General features: G+C 48.8%; 1 protein-coding gene across 3 annotated transcripts in view; it reads right to left on the bottom strand.

Moving 5' to 3' along the window:
- LOC118378578 (ERC protein 2-like) overlaps nt 1-17,284 on the bottom strand; it is a 613,000-nt gene that overhangs the window by 350,184 nt on the left and 245,532 nt on the right. For all 3 annotated transcript variants that reach the window (XM_052481811.1, XM_052481812.1, XM_052481813.1), the window contains one exon: nt 13,023-13,210. In XM_052481811.1, the coding sequence (XP_052337771.1) occupies nt 13,023-13,210 (188 nt within the window). The remainder of the gene's footprint in view (nt 1-13,022; nt 13,211-17,284) is intronic.

Genomic DNA, 17,284 nt, shown 5'->3' with positions numbered 1-17,284 from the left:
CCCTACTCTACCCCACTCCACCCTACCCTACCCCACTCTACCCTAATCCACCCTACCCTAATCCACCCTACCCTACTCCATATACCCTACTCTACCCTACTCCACCCTACCCTACTCCACCCACACACTACCCTACTCCACCCTAGTCTACCCCACTTCACCCTACCCTACTCCACTCTACCCTACTCCACCCTAGTCAACCCTACTCCACCCTACCCTACACTACTCCACCCTAGTCTACTCCACCCTACCCTACTCCACCCTAGTCTACTCCCCCACCATACCCTAACCTACCCTACTCCACCCTACCCTACCCTACTGCAACCTACTGTACCCTAGTCTACTCCACCCTACTCCACTCTACCCTACCATACCCTACTCCACCCTAGTCTACTCTACCTCACCCTACTCCACCCTAGTCTACTCCCCCCACCATACCCTAACCTATCCTACTCTACACTACCCTACCCTACTCTAACCAGCCCAACCCTACCCTAATCCACCTTAGTCTACTCCACACTAGTCTACTCCAGCCTAGTCTACTCTACTCTACCCTACTCCACACTAGTCTACTCTACCCTAGTCTACTCTACCCTACTCCACCCTACCCTACTCCAACCTAGTCTACTCTCTCTACCCTACCCTACCCTAGTCTACTCCACCCTACCCTAGTCTACCCTACTCCACCCTACCCAACTCTACCCTACCCTACCCTCTAATCTACGCCACTCCACCCTACTCTACGCCACCCTACTCTACTACACCCTGCCCTACTCTACCCTTGTCTACTCTATCCTACTCTACTCCACCGTAGTCTACTCTACACTACCCTACCCTACTCTACCAAGCCCTACCCTACCCTAATCCACCCTAGTGTACTCTACCCCACTCTACCCTACCCTACTCCACCCTACCCTACTCCACCCTAGTCTACTCCACCCTAGTCTACTCTACCCTACCCTACTCTACCCTACTCCACTCAAGTCTACTCTATCCTACCCAACTCCACCCTAGTCTACTCCACCCAACCCTACCCTGCTCCACCCTACCCTACACTACTCTACCCTAGTCTAATACACCCTACCCTACCCTACTCCACCCTAGTCTACTCCACCCCTACCCGGCCCTACCCTACTCTAGCCGACCCTACTCCAACCTAGTCTACTCCACCCTTTCCTACCCTACTCTACTCTACTCCACCACACTCTACCCTATCCTACTCCACCCTAGTCTACTATACCCTACCCTGCCATAGTCTACTCCACCCTACTCAACCCTACCCTACTCTACCCTAGTCTATTCCACCCTACTCTACTCTACCCTGCCCTTCTCCACCTTAGTCTACTTCACACTAGTCTACTCCAGCCTAGTCAACTCTACTCTACCCTACTCCACACTAGTCTACTCTACCCTAGTCTACTCTACCCTACTCTACCCTACTCCACCCTACTCCACCCTAGTCTACTCCACCCTAGTCTACTCTAGCCTACCCTACTCCACCCTAGTCTACTCTACCCTACCCTACTCTACCCGAGTCTACTTCACCCAACTCAACTCTACCCTACCCTACTCCCACCACCCCTACCCTACCGTACTCCACCCTAGTCTACTCCACCCGACCCTACCCTAATCTACCCTACTCCAATCTACTCTACTTTACCCTACCCTACTCCACCCTACTCTACCCTACTCTACTGTACCCTACCCTACTCCACCCTACTCTACTCTACTCTACCCTACCCTACTCTACCCTAGTCTACTCCACCCTGCCATACCCTACTCTACCCTACTCTACTCTTCTCCACCCTAGTCTACTCGACCCTACTCTACCCCACCCTACTCTACCCTACTCCACCCAAGTCTACTCTACCCTACCCAACTCCACCCTAGTCTACTCCACCCTACACTACCCTACTCCACCCTACCCTAGTCTAATACACCCTACCCTACCCTACTCTACCCCACTCCACCCTTCACTACCCCACTCTACCCTACTCCACCCTACCCTACTCCACCCGACCCTACTCCACATACCCTACCCCACCCTACTCTACTCCACTCTACCCTACTTCATCTTACCCTACCCTACCCTACTCCACCCTCCTCCACATACTCTACTCTACCCTACCCTACTCTACCCCACTCCACCCTACCCTACCCCACTCTACCCTACTCCACCCTACCCTACTCCACCCTACCCTACTCCACCCTACCCTACTCCACCCAACCCTACCCTACCCTACTCCACCCTAGTCTATTCTACCCTACCCTACCATACTCCACTCTACCCTACTCCACCCTACCATACCCTACTCCACCCTAGTCTACTCAACCCTACCCTACTCCTCCCTACTCTACCCTAGTCTACTAAACCCTACTCCACTCTACCCCACCCTACTCCACCTTACTCTACTCTACCCTACCCTACTCCACCCTAGTCTACTCTACCCTACCCTAGTCTACTTCACCCTACACCAGTCTACCCTACCCTACCCTACTCCACCCTACTCTACCCTAGTCTACTCCACCCTACTCTACTCTACACTACCCTACCCTACTCCACCCTAGTCTACTCCACCCTGCCATACCCTACTCTACCCTACTCTACTCTTCTCCACCCTAGTCTACTCGACCCTACTCTACCCCACCCTACTCTACCCTACTCCACCCTACCATACCCTACTCCACCCTACCCTACACTACTCTACCCTAGTCTAATACACCCTACCCTACCCTACTCTACCCTACTCCATCCTAGTCTACTCCAGCCTACCCGACCCTACCCTACTCTACTCCAACCTAGTCTACTCCACCCTACCCTACTCCACTCTTCCCTACTCCACCCTAGTCTACTCCACCCTTTCCTACCCTACTCTACTCCACCATACTCTACCCTACCCTACTCCACCCTAGTCTACTCTACCCTACCCTACTCCACCATAGTCTACTCCACCCTACCATACTCCACCCTACCCTACCCTACTCCACTCTTCCCTATTCCACCCTTGTCTACTCTACCCTACCCTACTCCACCCTAGTTTACTCCACACGAGTCTACTCCAGGCTAGTCTACTCTACTCTACCCTACTCCACACTAGTCTACTCGACCCTACTCTACTCCACCGTAGTCTACTCTACTCTACCCTCCCCTACTCTACTCCACCCTACCCTCCTCTACGCTACTCAACAACACCCTGCCCAACCCTACCCTACTCCACCCTAGTTTACTCCACCCGACCCTACCCTACTCCACCCTACCCTACTCCACCCTAGTCTACTCCACCCTACCATACCCTACTCCACCCAAGTCTACTCAACCCTACCATACTCCACCCTACCCTACCCTACTCCACTCTTCCCTATTCCACCCTAGTCGACTCCGCCCTTTCCAACCCAGCTCTACTACACCATACTCTACCCTACCCTACTCCACCCTAGTCTACTCTACCCTACTCCACCATAGTCTACTGCACCCTACCATACTCCGCCCTAGTCTACTCCACCCTACTCAACCTTACCCTACCCTACTATACCCTAGTCTACTCTACCCTACTCCACCCTACTCTACTTTACCCTACCCCACCCTACACTAGTCTACTACACCCTACTCTACTCCACCCGACCCTACCCTCCTCTACGCTACTCTACTCTACTACACCCTGCCCTACTCTACCCTACTCCACCCTTGTCTACTCTACGCTACTCTACTCCACCGTAGTCTACTCTACACTACCCTACCCTACTCTACTCCACCCTACCCTAGCCTCCTCTACGCTACTCTACAACACCCTGCCCTACTCTACCCTACTCCACCCTTGTCTACTCTACCCTACTCTACTCCACCTTAGTCTACTCCACACGAGTCTACTCCAGGCTAGTCTACTCTACTCTACCCTACTCCACACTAGTCTACTCGACCCTACTCTACTCCACCGTAGTCTACTCTACCCTCCCCTACTCTACTCCACCCTACCCTCCTCTACGCTACTCAACAACACCCTGCCCAACCCTACCCTACTCCACCCTAGTCTACTCCACCCTACCATACCCTACTCCACCCAAGTCTACTCAACCCTACCCTACTCCAACCTACTCTACCCTAGTCTACTCCACCCTACCTTACTCCACCCTACCCTACTCCACATACCCTACTCTACCCTACTCCACCCTACCCTACTCCACCCAATACTACTCCACCCTACCCTACCCTACTCCACTCCACCCTACCCTATCCTACTCCACCCTAGTCCACTCTACCCTACCCTACTCCACCCTAGTCTACTCTAACCTACCCTACTCTACCCTAGTCTACTTCACCCTATTCCAATCTACCCTACCCTACCCTACTCCACCCACACCTACCCTACCATACTCCACCCTAGTCTACTCTACCCTACCATACTCCACCCTTGTCTACTCCCCCCTACCCTATCCTAACCTACCCTACTCCACTCTACCCTACTCCACCCTAGTCTACTCCCCCACCATACCCTAACCTACCCTACTCCACTCTACCATAACCTACTCCACCCTAGTCTACTCAACCCTACCCTACTCCAACCTACTCTACCCTAGTCTACTACACCCTACTCCACTCTACCCTACCATACCCTACTCCACCCTACCCTACTCTACCCCACTCCACTCTACCCGACCCCACTCTACCCTACTCCACCCTACCCTACTCCACCCTATCCTACTCTACATACCCTACTCTACCCTACTCCACCCTACCCTACTCCACCCACACCCTACCCTACTCCAACCTAGTCTATTCCACCCTACCCTACCCTACTCCACTCCACCCTACCCTATCCTACTCCACCCAAGTCCACTCTACACTACCCTACTCCACCCAAGTCTACTCCACCCTACTCTACCCTAGTCTACTTCACCCTACTCCACTCTACCCTACCCTACCCTACTCCACCCACCCCTACCATACCATACTCCACCCTAGTCTACTCTACCCTACCATACTCCACCCTTGTCTACTCCCCCCTACCCTATCATAACCTACCCTACTCCACTCTACCCTACTCCAACCTACTCTACTCTACCCTACCCTATCCTACTCCACCCTAGTCCACTCTACCCTACCCTACTCCACTCTAGTCTACTCTACCCTACCCTACCCTAGTCTACTTCACCCTACTCCACTCTACCCTACCCTACCCTACTCCACCCACCCCTACCCTAACCTTACTCCACCCTAGTCTACTCCACCCATCCCTACCCTAACCTACCCTACTCCACTCTACCCTACTACAACCTACTTTACTTTACCCAACCCTACTCCACCATACTCTACCCTAGTCTACTCCACCCTACTCTACTCTACCCTACTCCACCTTAGTCTACTCTACCCTACCCTACTCCACCCAAGTCTACTCTACCCTACCCTACTCTACCCTAGTCTACTTCACCCTACTCCAGTCTACCCTACCCTACCCTACTACACCCTACTCTACCCTACTCTACTCCATCCTACTCTACTCTACTCTACCCTACCCTACTCCACCCAAGTCTACTCCACCCTGCCATACCCTACTCTACCCTACTCTACTCTTCTCCACCCTAGTCTACTCTACCCTACCCAACTCCACCCTAGTCTACTCCACCCTAGTCTACTCCACCCTACCCTACCCTACTCCACCCTAGTCTACTCAACCCTACCCGACCCTACCCTACTCTACCCTACTCCAACCTAGTCTACTCCACCCTACCCTACCCTACTCCACTCTTCCCTACTCCACCCTAGTCTACTCCTCCCTTTCCTACCCTACTCTACTCTACTCCACCATACTCTGCCCTACCCTACTCCACCCTAGTCTACTCTACCCTACCCTACTCCACCATAGTCTACTCCACCCTACCATACACCACCCTCGTCTACTCAACCCTACCCTACCCTACTATACCCTACCCTACTCTACTCTACCCTACTCCACCCTACTCTACTTTACCCTACCCCACCCTACACTAGTCTACTCCACCCTACTCTACTATACCCTACCCTACTCCACCCTAGTCTACTCCGCCCTACCCTACCCTCCTCTACGCTACCCTACTCTACTACACCCTGCCCTACTCTACCCTACTCCACCCTTTTCTACTCTACCCTACTCTACTCCACCCTCGTCTACTCAACCCTAAACCTACCCTACTATACCCTAACCTTACCCTACTCTACCCTACTCTACTTTACCCTACCCCAGCCTACACTAGTCTACTCCACCCTACTCTACTATACCCTACCCTACTCCACCCTAGTCTACTCCACCCGACCCTACCCTCCTCTACGCTACCCTACTCTACTACACCCTACCCTAGTCTACCCTACTCCACCCTACCCAACTCTACCCTACTCCACCCTACCATACTCTACCCTACTCTTCCTACTCCACCCTACTCTACTCCACCCTACTCCACCCTACACTACTCTACCCTACTCTACGCTACCCAACTCTACTCTACCCTACTCTACTCTACTCTACCCCACTTCACCCTACTCTACCCTAGTCTACTCCACCCTACCCTACTCCACCTTAGTCTACTCTACCCCACCCTACTCTACCCTACTCCACCCAAGTCTACTCTACCCTACCCAACTCCACCCTAGTCTACTCCACCCTACCCTACTCCACCCTACTCTACCCTACTCTACTCTACCCTACCCTACTCCACCTTAGTCTACTCTACCCTACCCTACCCTACCCTACTCCACCCTAGTCTACTCCACCATACCCGACCCTACCCTACTCTACTCCACCCTAGTCTACTCCACCCTTTCCTACCCTACTCTACTCTACTCAACCATACTCTACCCTACCCTACTCCACCCTAGTCTACTCGACCCTACCCTACTCCACCATAGTCTACTCCACCCTACCATACTCCACCCTAGTCTACTCCACCCTACTCAACCTTACTGTACCCTACTCCACCCTACGCCACCCTACCCTAGTCTACTACACCCGACTCTACTCCACCCTACCCTACCCTCCTCTACGCTACTCTACTCTACTACACCCTGCCCTACTCTACCCTACTCCACCCTTGTCTACTCTACCCTACTCTACTCCACCTTAGTCTAATCCACACTAGTCTACTCTAGGCTAGTCTACTCTACTATACCCTACTCCACACTAGTCTACTCTACCCTAGTCTACTCTACCCTACTCTACCCTACTCCACCCTACCCTACTCCACCCTAGTCTATTCCACCCTAGTCTACTCTACCCTACCCTCCACTACCCTACTCCACCTTAGTCTACTCTCTCTACCCTATCCTAGTCTACTCCACCCTACTCTACTCTACCCTACCCTTCACTACTCTAGTCTACTCTACTCTACCCTACACTACCCTACTCTACCCAACTCTACTCTACCCTACTCTACTCTACCCTACTCTACCCCGCTCCACCCAACTCTACTCTACCCAACTCTTATCCACCCCATCCTACTCTACCCTACTCTACCCTACTCTACCCTACCATACTCTACCCTACCACACTCTACTCTACCAACTACACCCTGCCATACTCTAGTCTACTCCACCCTACCCTACTCTACCCTACCCTACCACGCTCTACTCTACTCTACCCTACCCTACCCTACTCTACCCTACACTACTCTACTCTACCCTACTCTACCCTACTCCACCCTACCCTAGCCCACTTTACCCTAGACTACTCCACCCTATTCACTCTACTCTACCCTACCCTACTCTGCCCTACTCTACCCTAGCCCACTCTACCCTACTCTACCCCACTCTACTCTATCCTACTCTATCCTACCCTACTCTACCCTGCTCTATCCTACCATACCCTACCCTACTCTATACTACCCTACTCTACCCTAGTCTACTGTACCCTACACTACTACATCCTACCCCATCCAACCCTACCCTAGTGTACTCTACTATGTCCTAACCTACTCTACCCTACCCTACTCTACTACATCCTACCCTACCCTACTCTACCCTACTCTACTCTACCCTACTCTACTCTACTCCACCCTACTCATCTCTACTTTATCCTACCCTACCCTACTCTACCCTACCCTACTCAACCCTACTCTACCCTACTATACTCTGCTCTACTCTACACTACTCTACTCTACTCTACCCTACTCTTCTCTACCCTACTTTACCCTACCCTACCCTACTCTACTCTACCCTACTCTACTCTACTCTACTCTACTCTACTCTACTCTACTCTACTCTCACAAAGTTCAGAGCCTGAGTACTGTATGAGAATCCCGTCCCGTCCAGCAGACTAACCCCACAGTGACCTCTGACCCATGTCCTGACTTCAGAACTGGGGTCACACAGATAGTAGGTCTGACAGTAATGAGACAGGAACCCCTGTGTGTGTGTGTGTGTGTGTGTGTGTGTGTGTGTGTGTGTGTGTGTGTGTGTGTGTGTGTGTGTGTGTGTGTGTGTGTGTGTGTGTCTGACAGTAATGAGACAGGAGCATCAGTAAGATGGACGACCTGAGGGGAGACTGTGTCCGCTACCTCACTAACATAATACCATCACACACACACACACACACACACACACACACACACACACACACACACACACACACACACACACACACACACACACACACACACACACACACACACACACACACACACACACACACACACACACACACACACACAGGCTAGACGTTGACCCTTTTTGAAAAATTTGTTGAAACATACAGAGAGGGAACAGGGAGAGAGAAGGGGAAGAGTCTATAATAAATGCAGATTGGATGGGTTTACTTTTCCATGCAGAATAAAGCATGTGTAATGGGTTATGAATGAAACAAGAAACAAACATTAACAGTCTCTAACAGTCTAAACCATCCAATGTACTGTAAACTATTCAAGGCTGTGTGTGTGTGTGTGTGTGTGTGTGTGTGTGTGTGTGTGTGTGTGTGTGTGTGTGTGTGTGTGTGTGTGTGTGTGTGTGTGTGTGTGTGTGTGTGTGTGTGTGTGTGTGTGTGTGTGTGTGTGTGTGTGTGTGTGTGTGTGTGTGTGTGTGTGTGTGTGTGTGTCATATGAGTTGGCAGTGTGTTTTTCTAATTTCAAACAAAGCCCTGTTATTTGTACCTATGGATCTCCCACTGAGCACTGGCGCGCACACACACACACACACACCTTGGCACCAAGCAACCCCTCATTTGGGCACCCACACCATGCCAATCCATAAATCAGAAGATAATTGAGCAGTAGTGTGCCAGCAATAAAGTCCAGAGAGAATAAACAGCCTGTGGTGTTCTTTCTGTCTGTCTGTCTGTCTGTCTGTCTGTCTGTCTGTCTGTCTGTCTGTCTGTCTGTCTGTCTGTCTGTCTGTCTGTCTGTCTGTCTGCCTGTCTGTCTGTCTGTCTGTGGTGTTCTGTCTATGGGGGGTGTTCTGTCTGGGGGGTGTTCTGGTATGTGGGGTGTTCTGGTATGGGGGGTGTTCTGGTATGGGGGGTGTTCTGTCTGGGGGGTGTTCTGTCTAGGGGGTGTTCTGTCTAGGGGGTGTGTTCTGGTATGGGGGGTGTGTGGTGGAAGGTTAGGCTGCGCTGTATACCTCCCACTGGCACTCTGTCAAATTCTATAAAGTCTATACAGCAGGGTTCCCCAAAGTCGCCCCCCCCCCCCCGATTCAAATAATCAACCAATCATCAAGCTTGGATTATTTCAATCAGCTGTGTAGTACTAGGGTAAAAACCCAAACGGGGGAACCAGGACCAAGTTTGGGGAACCCTGCTATATCGCACACCCATAGGAACCATAGAAACAGAAAACAGAGATCACAAAGAGAAACACCACAAAGATAGATGACAACATAAGGCAGACATATTGAGGAGCTGGGAAATGATATGGCCATGGAGAATTTAACAACACACACAACACACAATGTCCAGAGAAGTAAATGTTCCTTCATTATGTTTCCCCTGCTGGATTAGTAACAGCACTCAGGTCAATTGCAAGCAGGGGTCTTTTGTGTGAATCGAGTTTATATTTATTTGGTTTCTACTGTAACTGCCACCGGAGTGCAATCAAACCGAAGGTTCCTGAGTGGTCGATTTTAGACTAAATGTCCCACAGTTTCAAACTTTAATATAGGAAATACAAGTTTGGACACACCTACCCATTCCAGCGTTTTTATTTATTTTTTACTATTTTCTAGATTGTAGAATAATACTGAGGACATAAAAACTATGAAATAACACATTGGAATCATGTAGTAACCAAAAAAAGTGTTAAACAGATCAAATATATATTATATTGGTGTCCTTCATTCCAGGTGACTACCTCATGAAGCTGGTTGAGAGAATGCCAAGAGTGTGCAAAGCTGTCATCAAGGCAAACAGTGACTACTTTGAAGAATATAAAATCTTTTTTACATTTTTTAAGACTTTGATGTTAACTACATGATTCCATATGTGTTACTTCATAGTTTAGATGTCTTCACTAGTATTCTACAATGTAGAAAATAGTTTTTAAAAAATAAAGAAAAACGCTGGAATAAGTAGGTGTGTCCAAACTTTTGACTGGTTCTGTATATGAAACCAATGTTGTGTCAATGATGATGCTGATGGATGGAGAAGACAGAAGATGCGGAACAGAGACGGTAGGTGCAGAGAATGGGATCTCTGGAGGTATCGGTGCCACAACAAAACACTAGTGATACTCACCCAGATCTGCAGACATTGACATAAAAACACATGACACAACCCATTAACCCAGCTGCAACAAAGCTCCAATGGGAAGTCTCATGGCTGTATTCAGGGTCTGTGTATGCAACCAATAGCATAGACTGGAGTAAAACCAAAACATTCAAGTCAAATGGGACACACTCAAATGGATTCTTCCCACAGTTAGGAAATTAGACCCATGACGTAAGTGTTCTCAAGAGTACGAAACTCCAGACAGTTTATCTAAAGTAGCCTCCTCTAGAATGAATCAGATGTAGAATATAGAGCTAGTCATAAACGTCTCATGCACATGTATATATCTGAAGATGCAGTGTTAGCAGAGATAGGTCTGAAAACAAGGCTTAGTTAGTTCCTCTAGCCCTTACCCCTCCCAGTGTTTAGAAGAACCAGATAACTAGCCTTCACACCCCCCATATGGAGTCAACTCTATACTGCTTAAACCTATCTGGTACTTTCACATCAGCAAAGAGAAACTGTGTGGGTCTAAGAGATAGCATTAGAAGAAGGGTAGGGGCTAGGGGTTAGGGGTTAGAGTTAGGAGAAGGGTTAGGGATTAGGAGAAGGGTAGGGGTTAGAGTTAGGAGAAGGGCAGGGGTTAGAGTTAGGAGAAGGGTAGGGGTTAGGAGATGGGTAGGGGTTAGGGTTAGGAGAAGGGTAGGGTTTAGAGTTAGGAGAAGGGTAGGGGTTAGGGTTAGGAAAAGGAAAGGGGTTAGGGTTAGGAGAAGGGTAGGGGTTAGAGTTAGGAGAAGGAAAGGGGTTAGGGTTAGGAGAAGGGTAGGGGTTAGAGTTAGGAGAAGGGTAGGGGTTAGAGTTAGGAGAAGGGTAGGGGTTAGGAGAAGGGTAGGGGTTAGGGGTTAGGAGAAGGGCAGGGGTTAGAGTTAGGAGAAGGGTAGGGGTTAGGAGAAGGGTAGGGGTTAGGGGTTAGGAGAAGGGCAGGGGTTAGAGTTAGGAGAAGGGTAGGGGTTAGGAGATGGGTAGGGGTTAGGGTTAGGAGAAGGGTAGGGGTTAGGGTTAGGAGAAGGGTAGGGGTTAGGAGAAGGAAAGGGGTTAGGGTTAGGAGAAGGGTAGGGGTTAGAGTTAGGAGAAGGGTAGGGGTTAGGAGATGGGTAGGGGTTAGGGTTAGGAGAAGGGTAGGGGTTAGGGGTTAGGAGAAGGGTAGGGGTTAGGGGTTAGGAGAAGGGTAGGGGTTAGAGTTAGGAGAAGGGTAGGGGTTAGGGTTAGGAGAAGGAAAGGGGTTAGGGTTAGGAGAAGGGTAGGGGTTAGAGTTAGGAGAAGGGTAGGGGTTAGGAGATGGGTAGGGGTTAGGGTTAGGAGAAGGGTAGGGGTTAGAGTTAGGAGAAGGGTAGGGGTTAGGAGAAGGAAAGGGGTTAGGGTTAGGAGAAGGGTAGGGGTTAGAGTTAGGAGAAGGGTAGGGGTTAGGAGATGGGTAGGGGTTAGGGTTAGGAGAAGGGTAGGGGTTAGGGGTTAGGGGTTAGGAGAAGGGTAGGAGTTAGGGGTTAGGAGAAGGGTAGGGGTTAGAGTTAGGAGAAGGGTAGGGGTTAGGGTTAGGAGAAGGAAAGGGGTTAGGGTTAGGAGAAGGGTAGGGGTTAGAGTTAGGAGAAGGGATGGGGATTAGGAGAAGGGTAGGGGTTAGAGTTTGGAGAAGGTTAGGGGTTAGGAGAAGGGTAGGGGTTAGGGGTTAGGGGTTAGGAGAAGTGTTAGGGATTAGGGATTAGGAGAAGGGTAGGGGTTAGAGTTAGGAAAAGGTTAGGGGTTAGGAGAAGGGTAGGGGTTAGGGGTTAGGAGAAGGGTAGGGGTTAGGGGTTAGGAGAAGGGTAGGGGTTAGAGTTAGGAGAAGGGTAGGGGTTAGGGTTAGGAGAAGGAAAGGGGTTAGGGTTAGGAGAAGGGTAGGGGTTAGAGTTAGGAGAAGGGATGGGGATTAGGAGAAGGGTAGGGGTTAGAGTTTGGAGAAGGTTAGGGGTTAGGAGAAGGGTAGGGGTTAGGGGTTAGGGGTTAGGAGAAGTGTTAGGGATTAGGGATTAGGATAAGGGTAGGGGTTAGAGTTAGGAAAAGGTTAGGGGTTAGGAGAAGGGTAGGGGTTAGGGGTTAGGAGAAGGGTAGGGGTTAGGGGTTAGGAGAAGGGTAGGGGTTAGGGGTTAGGGATTAGGAGAAGGGTAGGGATTAGAGTTAGGAAAAGATTATGGGCTTGGAGAAGGGTAGGGGTTAGGGGTTAGGAGAAGGGTAGGGGTTAGGGGCTAGGAGAAGGGTTAGGGATAGGACAAGGGTTAGGTAAAAAGAAAGGGTAGAAACTCCAGTGGTAGGGTGGTGACCTCTCACCTCTCCAGCTCGGTGATCTTCTTCTCCTTGTTGGTTCTTTCCGTCTCTTGCTCTCTCAGGATACCCATGAGTCTCTCCACCTCGGCTTGGGACTTCCCAGACTCTTCTCGGTAGCGTGTTACTTCCTCCTCCAGCAGCTTGATCCTGTCGCTGACCTCTAACAACTTCCTGGTTGACTCTTCCGTATTCTGGGAGTGTGGAGGACCAAGGAAATAAAGAAGAGAGGAAGACAGTCACAAACAGTCACAAACAGTGACAGTCACAAACAGTCACAAACAGTGACAGTCACAAACAGTCACAAACAGTGACAGTCACAAACAGTACTATGAAAGGAGAGACATTCATTATATCATCCTCATCTCATAGAACTCATACTCCTTTCTGGAGCCAGAACCAGGAAGATGCTGCCCCAAAACACTGATACAGGGTCAGATATTTGTTCACCCCTTTATGGTAAAGGATAGGGGGGCGGAAGAGAAAGGGGATACCTAGTCAGTTACACAATTGAATCATTCAACCGAAATACATTTTTTTCTGCATTTAAACCCAACTCCTCTGAATCAAAGAGGTACGGGATGCTGCCTTAATCAATGTCATTGGCACCCGGGGAACAATTGATGTTGGGGGTTAACTGCCTTGCTCAAGAGCAGAACGGCAGATTTTTCCACCTTGCCGGCAAGGGGATTCGAACCAATGACCTTTCGGTTACTGGCCCAATACTCTTAACCACTAGGAACCTGTAAACCTTCAGCGGAATCTGCCCTCTATCTCATTCAACCCGGCCCTTTCATTCCTTTCTTCTTAGTTCCCCTTCTCTTCTCTCCTCCCTTCTTTCCTGTGGCCTCCAGTCAGCCTGCTCTCTGAAGCATCCCTTTCTCCTGGAGTTTAGTATTTTCTTCTAATTCATAATGAAATTACCCGTCATACCTCTCTGGTTACCAGTGATTTTATAAGACCACCAAACATCTCGAGTCAAACACTGTAAAAACTGACAGAGCTGCAGTGATTGATTCTTTTTTTTTTGAAGAGAAAAATCTGCCAGAGGATGGCTGTAACCTAGAATTACCTCCCTGTGTTTGTGTCTGCCTCTCAGAGGTCTGTGTGTTTCAGAGGATAGTTTAGCTTGTTGAGACAGCTGAGGCCGCTCGTTTAAACATCATCAACTCTCTCTCTATACAATCACACACATACAAGCACGCACACACACATACATGCATACACACACTGGTATAGGCAGGGAGCCAATCCTAGATAACGCTATGAGCTGTTACCCTACATGTAGCTCTGTCTCTGTTATTAGAAAAAAACCAAAGACACTTCAGACGGCTGTTAACTATTACTGTCAACCACTCTGAAACGCATAGATCATAAACCTAACAAAGTATCATTTACTAGAAAAACATCTCATAACATAAACACAATGCACAAGTAGAAGCACTTTATGAAAGAGGGACGGGACAAGCCGATGGCAAAACCAAACATTTCACATGGTGTACTGTGTAACCCCTACCCTCCTAATACATACATTGGTGTACTGTGTAACCCCTACCCTCCTAATACATACATTGGTGTACTGTGTAACCCCTACCCTCCTAATACATACATTGGTGTACTGTGTAACCCCTACCCTCCTAATACATACATTGGTGTACTGTGTAACCCCTACCCTCCTAATACATACATTGGTGTACTGTGTAACCCCTACCCTCCTAATACATACATTGGTGTACTGTGTAACCCCTACCCTCCTAATACATACATTGGTGTACTGTGTAACCCCTACCCTCCTAATACATACATTGGTGTACTGTGTCACCCCTACCCTCCTAATACATACATTGGTGTACTGTGTAACCCCTACCCTCCTAATACATACATTGGTGTACTGTGTAACCCCTACCCTCCTAATACATACATTGGTGTACTGTGTAACCCCTACCCTCCTAATACATACATTGGTGTACTGTGTAACCCCTACCCTCCTAATACATACATTGGTGTACTGTGTAACCCCTACCCTCCTAATACATACATTGGTGTACTGTGTAACCCCTACCCTCCTAATACATACATTGGTGTACTGTGTAACCCCTACCCTCCTAATACATACATTGGTGTACTGTGTAACCCCTACCCTCCTAATACATACATTGGTGTACTGTGTAACCCCTACCCTGCTAATACATACATTGGTGTACTGTGTAACCCCTACCCTCCTAATACATACATTGGTGTACTGTGTAACCCCTACCCTCCTAATACATACATTGGTGTACTGTGTAACCCCTACCCTCCTAATACATACATTGGTGTACTGTGTAACCCCTACCCTCCTAATACATACATTGGTGTACTGTGTAACCCCTACCCTCCTAATACATACATTGGTGTACTGTGTAACCCCTACCCTCCTAATACATACATTGGTGTACTGTGTAACCCCTACCCTCCTAATACATACATTGGTGTACTGTGTAACCCCTACCCTCCTAATACATACATTGGTGTACTGTGTAACCCCTACCCTCCTAATACATACATTGGTGTACTGTGTAACCCCTACCCTCCTAATACATACATTGGTGTACTGTGTAACCCCTACCCTCCTAATACATACATTGGTGTACTGTGTAACCCCTACCCTGCTAATACATACATTGGTGTACTGTGTAACCCCTACCCTCCTAATACATACATTGGTGTACTGTGTAACCCCTACCCTCCTAATACATACATTGGTGTACTGTGTAACCCCTACCCTCCTAATACATACATTGGTGTACTGTGTAACCCCTACCCTCCTAATACATACATTGGTGTACTGTGTAACCCCTACCCTCCTAATACATACATTGGTGTACTGTGTAACCCCTACCCTCCTAATACATACATTGGTGTACTGTGTAACCCCTACCCTCCTAATACATACATTGGTGTACTGTGTAACCCCTACCCTCCTAATACATACATTGGTGTACTGTGTAACCCCTACCCTCTAATACATACATTGGTGTACTGTGTAACCCCTACCCTCCTAATACATACATTGGTGTACTGTGTAACCCCTACCCTGCTAATACATACATTGGTGTACTGTGTAACCCCTACCCTCCTAATACATACATTGGTGTACTGTGTAACCCCTACCCTCCTAATACATACATTGGTGTACTGTGTAACCCCTACCCTCCTAATACATACATTGGTGTACTGTGTAACCCCTACCCTCCTAATACATACATTGGTGTACTGTGTAACCCCTACCCTCCTAATACATACATTGGTGTACTGTGTAACCCCTACCCTCCTAATACATACATTGGTGTACTGTGTAACCCCTACTCTCCTAATACATACATTGGTGTACTGTGAAACCCCTACCCTCCTAATACATACATTGGTGTACTGTGTAACCCCTACCCTCCTAATACATACATTGGTGTACTGTGTAACCCCTACCCTCCTAATACATACATTGGTGTACTGTGTAAACCCTACCCTCCTAATACATACATTGGTGTACTGTGTAACCCCTACCCTCCTAATACATACATTGGTGTACTGTGTAACCCCTACCCTCCTAATACATACATTGGTGTACTGTGTAAACCCTACCCTCCTAATACATACATTGGTGTACTGTGTAACCCCTACCCTCCTAATACATACATTGGTGTACTGTGTAACCCCTACCCTCCTAATACATACATTGGTGTACTGTGTAACCCCTACCCTCCTAATACATACATTGGTGTACTGTGAAACCCCTACCCTCCTAATACATACATTGGTGTACTGTGTAACCCCTACCCTCCTAATACATACATTGGTGTACTGTGTAAACCCTACCCTCCTAATACATACATTGGTGTACTGTGTAACCCCTACCCTCCTAATACATACATTGGTGTACTGTGTAACCCCTACCCTCCTAATACATACATTGGTGTACTGTGTAAACCCTACCCTCCTAATACATACATTGGTGTACTGTGTAAACCCTACCCTCCTAATACATACATTGACAGAAAGAAAACAAAAATGTAATATACAGATGCAGATACAGCTAAACACCTCCTGAGAGTGAAACCCTTTGGGTTAATGCCAGCGCCAAGCGGAGAACATGTTTACCCCTGGTCATACCGTCACTGAAGTCCCATTACCTTCTCAGATAGTTCCCAACACACACACACACGTCCCCACACATCATCCCAAATGTCAGCCAACACAAAAGACATTAACGTTAAGTGAAGTGGACATTG

The sequence above is a fragment of the Oncorhynchus keta genome, chromosome 27 (assembly GCF_023373465.1).
Source record: "Oncorhynchus keta strain PuntledgeMale-10-30-2019 chromosome 27, Oket_V2, whole genome shotgun sequence".
Lineage (NCBI taxonomy): Eukaryota > Metazoa > Chordata > Actinopteri > Salmoniformes > Salmonidae > Oncorhynchus > Oncorhynchus keta.
Note: the sequence above shows the minus strand (reverse complement) of the source record. Positions and strands in the feature narration are given on the sequence as shown.